General features: G+C 38.9%; 1 protein-coding gene across 1 annotated transcript in view; it reads left to right on the top strand.

Annotated features, from left to right (window-relative positions):
* The window catches only part of SPAG1 (sperm associated antigen 1), a 99849-nt gene that overhangs the window by 68017 nt on the left and 19244 nt on the right, over positions 1–12588 (top strand). The window contains exons 13-14 of the mRNA XM_063451204.1: positions 5214–5366; positions 10323–10486. Of these exons, the coding sequence (XP_063307274.1) occupies positions 5214–5366; positions 10323–10486 (317 nt within the window). The remainder of the gene's footprint in view (positions 1–5213; positions 5367–10322; positions 10487–12588) is intronic.

Raw genomic sequence — 12588 nt, 5'->3', positions numbered from 1 at the left:
ACATAAAATTCAGGATAGGCATATTTGAACATGTTATAGACACACATATTGGTACCAACTTTATCTTAATGTATTCCCAATGTGTTGTAATCAAAGCTCCAATTCCTTACGTCTTTAATATCCCTTTAATGATCTTTTATATTGACAATTCTAATCTGCAAAATGTCTTGCTGAAATCGGCTTCAGTAATAAGGATTCAGTATTCATTAATATATCCATTTACCATAAATTGTATGTGGCCACTATATGTGCAATTAGCATCAGTCACAGACCATTTGATGGATCCCTGTACATATGCTCTCAGCAGACTATAAGAGATGTACAAAAAAAAAAACAGTCTGCACTTAATGGATTTGCTGCTATTTATCAAACATTTTAACTATCAATATCGGGAATATTACTGCCCTGAAAAGACAGCAGGTTCCTAACATTAAGTAACGCTGTTATTTTGGGGTTTCCCTCTAAGTGGGATTAGTGGACATTTTAATAGAATCAGAGGTTTAAAAGTCTGTGGTTAGGCAGAGGATAATACTGACTGTATGTTTAGGAATGCATGGTGATTCTATGCTTTGTGATGAGAATGCAGGATGACTGTGTTGCTCACAGTTTAAGGTTCTCATTTCCTCTTTTAATAGATAGAAAGAACCCTGGCTAGCTCCCTTGTAATGATGCAAAGGCAAAGTGAAGGTTTTTGTGAATGGTGATTGGCTGGGGGCTCAGTTATGCTATCATTGCCTGCTCTCAACCCAATCACATTGTACAGATACAGCCATGTTTTACACCTCTTAGCAATCAACTGTATTTTAATTGTAGAATGTGTCCTGTGTGACACCTGCCAATGGTTATTTCATTGTCCTGAATATTTATCTTCTTTCATTAGATCTGTTTTAACAAATAACCCATACGGTTCTATCATAGATTATTAATAATGTACCAGTCCTGGTCACGTTCCAGATGGTTCACCTGATAATATAGAACACCTTTTGTCAGATCATACTGTGCAGCTTTAAGGGCAGATCTGCATTCCTTCCTAGACACACCCTCTAACCATATACCTACAGATCGCAATCTAGATATATTTGTACCTGGGTTTGTATAAATTGTTAAGAGCAAATCCCAATTTAAACAAATATGTATAGCTTGAGATATATATGTAAGGGCTTTAAACAAATCACGTGCAACTAAATACTAATAAAAAATAAAATAATAAATTAACAAACTGACCGAACAAAAAGAGTAATGTCCTTGTAACCTTTCTTGGTATTCTTGTAGATCCATATATAACTCATCACCCAGAGGGTGACTTCCCTTAAAAATCAGCCTGGGATTTGGGCACATATGACATTCTAAAATAATTGTAAAATAAAAACCCTCATAACAAAAATAAATATAGTTTGTGAATTTATTGCTAATCTGACAAGTATACTACTATCCTAACCTGAGAGACACACATACTGCAATGTTTCTTTAGACTTGAACAGAAGGAAACCACTTCCTGTGTTCACAAACTCGAACCATTTGGTTTCAAAGTTTGGCTCTGCTTGCGAGTGCCCACTTCAGGGGGTATCTATCCACTGTCTGGCGTAATGCATTTTTATTTTTTTATTTTTTTTTAAGTGTACCCAAAATGGTTATCTTCTGAAAATTTGACATCTACAGATTTCCTGAAAGTCAACACATGTGTAGATTTTGCTTGATTCTTCTCAGTGTTAAATATTGACTTAACTGTTAATTTTTACAAGCCATATTTATAAGCCCTCTTGTGAATGTCAGATTAACGTTGAAGTTCCACTTTATATCCTGTTTCCACTCGCCGTAGCAAATGTTGTTGAATAAAATTGCCCTGATATTATCTAACCAGATTGTAAAAACATATCATGGGACTGATAATTCTTAACAACATAGAAGCTTCTGCAATAAAAAAAAAGACAAATACATGCAGGAAGCCATTTTTCCATGCAGTATACCAAATTACAGTGTCATGTACTGCATCCTGTACTTTGTAAACACATCAGGAATTGTTTAACCTCCACTGAAACATAGTTACTTTCTTACCTGGTATTTAGTCAGTAACAAAGATCGGTAACTCAAACAGCATTGTACTTTGGAATGCAGAGACAAAGTTCTTAGTAAGTAATAAGGGACATAGTGCACGTTGCCAGTTAGTAGCTGATTAGGGTATGTGTGTAATGATACCTGCAGGCATGTTACTTGATCTCTCACTGTATGGACTGTAACAAGGTATTTACACAAGTTGTCAAACCAGTGGGATTAGTTAAAGGAATGATGTAGAATAGATACTTTGTGGCTGACAGAGATGGATTATATATGACTTTGCAGATCTCCTAAAGTCAGTTTCATTTAGTAGTTAAATAGGCACTATAGCTCGCCCCCATGCATTATGTAGATAATACATTAAAAAAAAAAAACAGCACAAAAAAAAAAAACAACAGTCAGGGAACAATCAATATTTACAGAGAATATTCAGCACTTCTATCACTTCTACTGTGTGTTGCAAAAATCTCTGAGTGCCTTTACTTGGCAATGTTTTGACCTATCAACACTCAGGAGCCTCTCATTCTGTTATGTGGGTTCGAACAGGATTTTATTTTGCCGACCTCACAAAAACATATTCGCTAAATATAGGAGATAAGTAAGCAATGTTAAAATCCAGGGACATGACAGTACCCCTTTAAATAGGCAATTGAAGTTGCAGTTGACCCTGATTTTTAGTTAGTTATTTAGATAATGCTTTTAAACCACACACGTTGTAAGTAAATAAAAAGAATGAAGTAGACCTGACATTGAAATTCCTGTATTTACTGTAAATCTCTCGAGTTTAGATCTTAATGAAGCAAGCTTTGTCCAAACTAGGTAGCGTCAATCAGCCAATCGTAGCATTCTTTTTATATTTTAATGGTAGCTGAACATATCCCATAAGTAGCATTTTCAAATAGACAATCTACTTCCATGTGTTTTATGCAAAATATTGCAGCCAAGAAAGTTGGCAATTTCTAAAGATTTTCCGAACTTACTCCAATTTCCATTTTACTAGCTTAAGATCCTTTCGTGATTCAAAGAACTCATAAGAAAGGAATGTCCTGGGTTTACTTAATATATTAACAGCTAGATTCAAAGGAACACTCCAAACACCATACCCACAACAGCTCGCTGCCCCAGCATAATCTGTAAAACCTTTTTAACACTTACCTGACACTCTCAGCATCATAAATAAATGTCACTGGATGGCACCGGCAGGACTTGTAGGCGTCACATTGTGATAAATGGTTTAACAGTTTTATGGTAACACATGGTTTTACACTGAGGCAACGCCAGGACAATTCTGGCACTGTAACCAGTGGGCTGTAGTTGGTAAGGTGCCTGACATGCTGCTTTAATTATTTGGGAGTCTGGCATGCTCTGTATTCTATTGAGAAAAAACTTCTAAGAATTCTCACATGTAATAAATGTCAATATGCTTTTCATGGCTATAAACCACAAGAACTGCCTTAATTCTAGAACATTAGAGAGCAATTGTACAGAATATTTCACTGTATGAAAGGGTATATTAATGCCTCGATATACAAACAGCGCCCATATCCATACCTGAATTCTTATTCTATTCAAAATTGTGAGCTATATTTATCAAAGGAGAGGGGGTTTTCTGTGTTGGTCGGTGGAATAGCTTAATATACATTTCTTATTATTTACCAAACTATACGAATTGGTAAATAAATATGGTAGACGGTATTCTTCCTGTAATAGCTCTCACGCATGGCTGGATCACTTTAATGGACAGTCTGTCACTACAATAAAAACAATTTATCCCTTCAATTAGACGGTTTGTAGAGAGTAATATAAAATGCAGCCATGACTTGATGGTATGACAGGTGCACATTAACACTAATTCAAGTGAGGAATTTTCTTTATCATACCAATACTTTCATCACAGTTACATAAAGCGTAGTTCACACCTCACTGAGTCATTGTCACACTTTGGTCTTGCTAATATTATTCTAAGCCTCAACTTCTCTCCTCTCTCTCACTCCTACACAATGTGTCTCCAATCTTCTGTATACAACTTTATCTGGGGGAAATTATCATAGCGTTAGGTAGATTCCTCCACAAACGCGGCTTAAACCTGAAGGACATGGCATTAAATCTATATTTGTGATTCAGATAACGTGAATGATAACTAAACCACAATATTATTAATATAATAAAAAATACTATTAAGATAAGAGTAGTTGGGGAAGGTATACAGTTTGGGTAAGGGGTATATGGGGATATTGGCTGGGTGACTGAAAGGGCTTTAGGTTTACAAATGCATTTTCCTTGTTGCAATTTGTCTGTGGATAAGCAACCTGGCGAACTTATATTGAGATATGGCTGATTTTTACACGTAATCAAATGGAAATACAAATATAGCTCAAATAACTGAATTTGACTTTTTGAATAGACAGATGGGTTTTGCATAACAAATCTTTCAGAAACAGACTAATTAGAAAAACCAGGTAACATTTGGTTACTGTTTGGTCCTTCGGCTTAAAGAATTACCCTTGCAGGTTCTGTTTTTGCTAATTAATTGTTCTGTACAACATTCCATCGGTTAGTTACCCTTGTCTGCTGTCCTAGCTTCCCCGAAATGTGTTTAGTCTAACCTCAAATTAAACCTGTGCATAATCCCGTTTCTGTTTTAAATAAAACTGCTTGTTATTGACATGTCTGTACAGTGTTATTTGACCAGTGTTTACTATCTGATCATGCCTGTATTTCTTGTCTCAGCTGCAATATGTCAGTCCAATGTGATAGTAGATGCTTTAGTGTCACATTTACTAGTCAGTAGTGTAGAATAGCTTTAACATATTATCCTTACAACAACTGAACACCTCTATTAAAAATATATGAGTAAGCAGCAGGGTGGTTATTTTAGATAGTTATATAAGAGTTTCTTCTGTCATGCCATAAATGTATAAAATAAAATGAACTGTGATAGTTTAGAATAGAAGTGGCCAAAAAAACAAGGGAAGTTGTTTTAGAACCACAACTACCATTAAGCTGTGCCATGTTCAAGGCTGTCAAATCATCATGGTTGAAGTTCTGTAACAGTTGCTGCTACCTTTTATCCACCCATGGTTTTGGACATTGTATTGTATTTGATTTAATGTGGCAAAACACACACACAAAATAATCCTTCATTTGTTTTTTTAAAGGGCTCTAGAACTTCAGCCGTTCTCAATGAAACCGCTCTTACGTCGAGCAATGGCAAACGAGTCTCTTGAACGATACAGGGAAGCATATGTAGACTATAAAATTGTCCTTCAAATAGACAGTGGAATGCAAGTGGCAAATGATAGTATTAACAGGTGAGTCTCTAATGTTTGTCACTTTTTTTGAGTACAATGAATGGGAAACGATCAAGGCTATCACTTGATATTTCCTTTAGTCTTTGTCTTTTTCAAATAAATCAATCATATTACCGTATTTATCGGCGTATAACACGCCCCGGCGTATAACACGCACCTCATTTTCAGAAGGAAATTCCAGGAAATTTCCACCCCTTCCATAGTATTTCCCCCCCTTTCCATAGTATTCTCCACCCCCTCCCATAATGTTCCCCCCCCCCCCCTTCCATAGTATTCTCCCCCCCCCTCCCATAGTATTCTCCACCCCACCCCCCCCTCCCATAGTGTCCCCTAGTGCACTTTCCCTCTTGTCCCATATTTACTTACCTGTCTTGAAGCGTGGGCCGGCTTCACAGCGCGCACAATAGTGTGCACACTTCCTTTCAGTCCCACCGGAACCTGAAATTTAAGTTCCAGTACCGCGGTGCGCGCTGAACACCGGCCCACGCTTCAAGACAGGTAAGTAAATATGGGATATCGGCGTATAACACGCACCCATGATTTTCCCCCTATTTTCAGGGAGAAAAAGTGCGTGTTATATGCCGATAAATACGGTAATTAACAATCACAAATTGTCTTAGTAATACAAATGTTTTCAGTATGGATTTTAATGCCACATACCAGTAGGCATCAATGGCAAGAAGCCAAATGGTTGAATCATCATCATCTAGTCCAAATATTTCCACCTTTCTGTGATTTGGATATCACATTCTGTCTAAGGAACTCCCAATCCTGAACTCATTTTTAGGATTGCATTGGGACTAGTGCAGTGCCTGCTTTATAGATTTTCCTCTGAGTTGGTTCAGTCTGTCTACCTGTAATGTAAGAGGAAGCAGTGGGTCAGTACACAGTATTTCAGAACCTAAATGCTGTCACTGATCACAGGGATTTATTTTATTTATTTATACACAGCCTGTGTAATTGACAGTATAAAATTAGAATCACAGCATCATTTATTTAAATTTTAATAGCTTGAAAACCTGTCCGATTTAAAAAGCAGTACTGACGCAATGTATCAACATATGGCACATTATACTGACTGCATGATAAACACTCACAAATACTAGGTATTTTCTAAGTAAAACACATGGTCAGGGGGGCGGAGCCTGGCTGTGGAGCTGATCAGAAGTGTGTAACACGAGCTCCAGCCTGAAATCCCTGTTTAAGCTAAATAAACTTGGTTCTCATGCTACAATCTCATCAAAAACGCACCACCCTGGTAGGGGATGCAGGCTGGATCATACAGAGACTACTCCCATAACGCTGAGCCACCGAAAACGCGGGCTGCATCACTGGGGCCTACCGCAGCAACAACAAGCCTGACTAGAGGCCTAAGTGGAGGTAAGGGCGCGGGTGAGGCAGCCGATCACCCAGCCTGGGACTCCCCAAAAGCCAATATTAACCCTGCGGAGGACCACCCACAAGCCTTCCCCCCCCCTGCCGGTGGGGGACATCCCGGCAACAGCAGCACACCCTCCGCTGATTCACACATCCCAGGGACTACAAACTCCTAGAGTCACCGACCCCAAAATGGCGGATGCAACAAGCAAGCCGGCAAACAGGGGGGACTGCGGGGAGCAGCTGAATAACACACTGATCAAGCTGGACGCTATCCTTGCTGCCTTCTGGGCCAGGATCTCGGAGAGGGCGCTGACCACAGCTAACGTCAAGCGGTCTAATCACGCGCCACTTCCCCCGGCACCCACAGGCCCAAGGAGTGGACACAGACCAACAGTCACTAGAAGTCCCCTCAAAAGGCGCCGAAGAAGGTATCGGAGACACAAACGGAAACGCAGAGCCTGCCTCAATACAAGCACCTGCCTTCGTCTCAAGTCGCGTCAAAACCACCCCCGATATATGGCGCCCAGCCCACCGGGACTGTGCCGACCACCCGACGGAACAAACTTACCCCACCATAAGCTGGTAACCTGGCGCTTCACAGGACACTTGCCTCTGATGTTCCGTGTGATGGAGGCCCCCGCGGTATGTACCAGGCGCCCAGAAGGGATCGGATAAGCACAAGCAGGAGTGCGGAGTCTGCCAGGCATGTCTTGCTATAAATAGACTTCCACATTATGCCGTTACTCGTATGAACTGCTCTCCACAAGCCAGCTATTCATAAAGTAACAATTGTTTTTTAAATGCTGTTATTTCACCTCCCGAAGAGTCCATAACCATGGACTACTATATTTACTATACCCGCTTATGTATCTTGTTATTGACCAGTCTTGTCTCATGGGATACCTTCAGTTTGAATTAACACTAGCGGTAGGGCTGCTGACATGTCGTAACAGTTGATAACGTGCAAATCACACCCTAACCACAACAGCTGTCGTTCTTAATAATGCAATGCCTTAGACTTACAAACCCCAGCGCTACTAGCCATGTTAAATGCACGTTCAGTCTAGCATGCTGCACTATACTACCTTTATGTTTAACTGCCTGTATTCCTCATGTTATCTATAAAAATGTGCTGTCTAAACTGCAAAATGTTATGAAAATGCGTGCAGACGCTGTCGTGGCTCTGCGCGCTTGTTGTGAATCTGAGCACATGAAAAATAAAGAATTAGAAAAAAAAAAACACATGGTCAAAGAGTAATGTTGAGAGAAATACATTCTATAAATTTTTTATTTGTGAAATATTCAAATCTTAGCACCGTAACATATAATTATTGCATTTAATGAGGATTAATTCCCACACTTTATAGGAGATCTTACACAGCCCTTTTAGCTTAAAGGTAGAAATAGTTAAAGGTACAATATAGTCACCAGACCAACTACAGCTTATTGCATCTGTTCTGGTGAGTATAATCATTCCCTTCAGGCTTTTTGCAGTAAACACTGTCTTTTCAGAAAAAATGCAGTGTTTACATTACAGCCTAGTAATAACTCAACTGGCCACTGCTCAGATGGCTGCTAGAGGTGCTTCCTGGGGAAGTGCTGCACAGTGAGCAGCACTGCCATTCGGTGTCTCCACCCTCTGCATGGAGACACTGAACTTTCCTCATAGAGATGCATTGACGCAATGCATCTCTAAGAGGAGATTCTGATTGGCCAGGGCTGTGTTTGGCATCTGCTGATTCTGCCCCTAATCTGCCTCCTATGGGAAAGCATTGTGATTGGCTCAGATCACCACTTCTGATGATGTCAGCCAAGCAGGCAGATCAGGGGCAGAGCCAGCAGCAGAAGACTGTAACACAAGTAAGATTTTACTATATTTAGGCCGGACAAGGCGGGAACCAATATATGTTTGCATTCCTGACCCTATAGTGTTCCTTTAAAACATGGATTTTCTTTTTAACATTGTTTAACTCTGTCTATTGCATAGCAGAGACAATTATCAGTAATTGGAAAATATTTTGACCAACAGAGGAATGTAGGGCCGCAAGTAGGAGCATGAATAATTTAGGTTGTCTTGTTATAGGCATCATGACTAGGGCTTTGGGATAGTAATAGAATGTCACACCAGACTCTGAATCAAGGCTCCCAATTGTACACACCTTAAATATCTCCGTTGCTGATCCACAATCTTGTTGTATTTTTGGATTCTCTCTCGCCTGTCTGGGCATTATAGGAAATGTAGTCCACAACAACAAAAGTGCCATAGGTTAGCTTTAATAATTCTAAAGTCATGTGTGCCTAGAAAGCTCTCTCTTTATAAAAATGTCAGTGGTCATAGTGCATAATCAATATTTATATTACATGGGATAAGCAGGCGTGTTCTTTTTCCCCATTTCATTTATTCGATCAAACTACTGCACCATTCTCTGTATTTCATTTTCATGGTTATTAAAATCCCATGACTAAAGCAATAAAATACTAAGTGCTTCATTAAACTACATGTCTAAATGATTTATGAATGCACACAAACAGAGCTCTGTTCCTGTGCATTATTTGCATGCAATAAAGGAAAATTTATATGTTGGAGATTCTTCCTGGAGGTTCAGGAATTCTATATAAAACATTCCATGACAAGTAAAGTCACGTATTTAAGTGATTTCCTTTTATTGCAAATTAAATTCCTCCTCGGGCTGCAGGTGGGAGCAAGACTATATAACTGCTTAAAGATCATCTAAAACGATTTAAGAAACTTTTTTTTTTTTGCATCTATTAATAGAAAGCTGTGTTGCCTTTTTTCTTAATAAATGTCAGGTTAGGTTACCCCTGAAATTCCATATTCTATATGAGAAAATCTTTTTTAAAGAACTTACCAGTATATTTTACCATCAGTTTAAAGTAAAGGTTTGCGAAAAGGAAAAAAAAAAAAAGTTAAAACTCACCAGGAATCCAGCGCAGGGCCAGGCTCCATCCAACATCCCTCCTACCTTCTCCGTGGTCCAAAGGCCTCTCATAGAGCAGACTTTCTCTCTCTGTTGATGACTCTGAAATCTTCTGTAAATTCTTATTTTGCATCCATACATTTGGTACAAGAGTAGTTAAGACAATTTAGACAGGACCGTTTATAACCAATAAAGAGTCATCCAGCCGTCTATTCATGTCTGGTGTGTACGTGCAAGACAGTATGTAATTGGAGTTGAAAAGTCCTGTTTCCCATTTTTGGAACCCACTTTCTCTCTCTTTCTCCTATTTGCCTCCTGTCTAATGTCCCAGAACAACTGCCATCTCTTCTATCCCTTGTGCACAGAGAACCTCAGACATATGCCTCGATTTAATAAGCTTTCCGAACGATTCAATAATGTTAGAAAAACTTTCAAAATGATTTATTTACAAAAATTCCATAGACTTAAAATGGGACTTCTGTAGTTGTTTCTAACTCCATTGAATCATTTGGAAAACTTATTAAATTGAGACCATAACTACAAATGACAATTGAAATAAATATTTATTGATTATGTTATATATATATTGTAGAGGTGATTGAATATGACAATAACATACTATTTGTCCTTAAAACAGGATCACAAGGACGTTAATTGATCAAGATGGGACTAGCTGGAGAGAGAAACTACCCCCAATTCCATCCGTTCCAGGCTCTTTTCATTTGCAAAGACAAGAAGGCAACATCACAGCTTCCAATAGTGTCCATCCTGTGGAAAATAATCAGCCAGGAAATGTAACGGGTATGGGCAACCAATAACAAAATGGCATCCTCTGTTTATTGGGAATTTCAAAGATGCTGCATCAACACTTTTTTCCCCCCTTTATTCTTGATAAACTGCTAACATGAACAGAAACCAGTCCAGATGATCTGACATATTTCTTTTCATAATACTTTGAAATAATTTTCTCCTCAGACTCATTTTTCACTAGCATCTTCTTTAATAATGATTTTAGGAACTGAACCATTGTAAAATGGACAGAAGGTTTTTTTTTTTTAAGTTACAGAAACCCAAGGGACTAGATTGGGGATGGACAATCTCTGGATTAATTACATGATGGCGGCTAGACTGGTCGTGTTGATAAAGCTCATCTAAATCTATTTTTAACCTCTTTTAGAATAACTCTCTACCTTTCAGGATTAAATCATCTACTCTTTAGTATTCTCCTTGGACATTTCTCTGTAAATATTGTTGCCAGCATGGCTTTGGACTAGCATACCATTGTACATAACTCGTTTACCATGTCTAAAGTAATTCGTTTTTTGTTTGTTTTTTAAAGTTAAAGAACATCAAATCTTTTTACCTGTAAATACAGGTCATTGCAAAGAAAGCGCAATTGAAACTGACCGCGAGTTTCACTAAACTAAAAATATGTTTGGTAAAGCATGTGTCATCTTTGCATTTTTTGCAAAGCCTTCAACTAACCAGTCCACTTGCATGGTGGTGCCTAGGTGAGAAGATGAGGAAGAGAAATGTATTTTCCTAGGACCCTTCTTCCTAGGCACCTTCATTACTGTTCATAAAGGCTTGGCAGGTGAATCAATACACACACCAGAGCACAAATGGAGGAATGCCCATGTAGAATGCGATGCCAGGGATGGCCGATGGGTAATGGCAGGGTACAGCGAGTGTAAGCTCATGAAAGATCCCATTCTTACCATAGTTTGCCAAAATCTAAAACAGAATCCCTACTTTTTTTTTTTCCATTCATTCCGTTCAATTTCATTGACGCTTGCATATGAGCTTAACTGGGCTTAAGTGCTCATATGGGATCCTGCTATGTATTACCACAGTACTTTGGACACCGGTTGACAGAGCCAGTTTGTCTGTAATTGGGAGGACTCTGTGCAACCTGTGTCACATAAGAACATCATGTGACTTCAAGAGTCTTGGTTTTGGTGATGTTAAAATGAAACCAGCTCTGTCACTTTCCAGGGTCTTTGCATATTTCGTAATGTATTTTGTAGAGTTTCCTAAAGGTGACATCCCCAGTAGGAGTGCAGTTAGGTAGATATATTTACCTGGAGCTGTCTCCTGGTGGCACTGCCATTATTTGCTCCTTGCAGTTCATCTACCAGAAACTGTGTCAGTGCTGTGTTCTTGAACAAGAGTACAAACCGGATGTCTCTGAAGGATCCACCGTAGACCAAATGTCGCAATCTGCGAGAAGGCATTTAAATTAAACCAAATTAGACTCATTGTTTTTTACCGTGGTTTGCTTTATTTAGCTAGCATAGGCATTAGATTAGGAGAAAGTAAGTAATTTAGGTTTTAGATGACGATTCCGAAAAATGTATGTGTAGCTAGAAACAACGAAATTACATGCTAAAATGTACAGCACAGCAAAATGTACCTGAATCCCAGGAGATGCATATAGGTAGTGCACCTGCAGGGAAACATTATGCTTAAATGGATTGCCAGATCACCTCCATCATGAAGGAAAAAAGCCTCAATGCATAGCTAAGGATACATGTTCTTTATGCTAAAGTGTATAAGTGTATGAAGATCATCGTCCGTGTGTTTTGCGCCTCACTGGCAGTCATCTAATAAGCCGAAATGCCTGTGAGGCACGAAACGCGTCAGTGGTGATCTTCACTCTCACCCTGTGTGTTGTAACTATACGTTCACTTTGGTTTAAAGAACATTTATCTTTACCTATGGATTGAGGATTTATTTTCTTCATTATGGAGGAGATCCGCCAATCCATTTAAGTTTTGATGGTATGAAAAAAAGTGTTTTACCAACTAGTGTTTAAATCCAACTATATAGGAAATGAAAGACACACAAAAAAAACCACCTAACCAGACAGCCCAATGTCCTCCTTTTTCTGGCATACAGTGTAA

The sequence above is a fragment of the Pelobates fuscus genome, chromosome 4 (genome assembly GCF_036172605.1).
Source record: "Pelobates fuscus isolate aPelFus1 chromosome 4, aPelFus1.pri, whole genome shotgun sequence".
In the NCBI taxonomy this organism is placed as follows: domain Eukaryota; kingdom Metazoa; phylum Chordata; class Amphibia; order Anura; family Pelobatidae; genus Pelobates; species Pelobates fuscus.
Note: the sequence above shows the minus strand (reverse complement) of the source record. Positions and strands in the feature narration are given on the sequence as shown.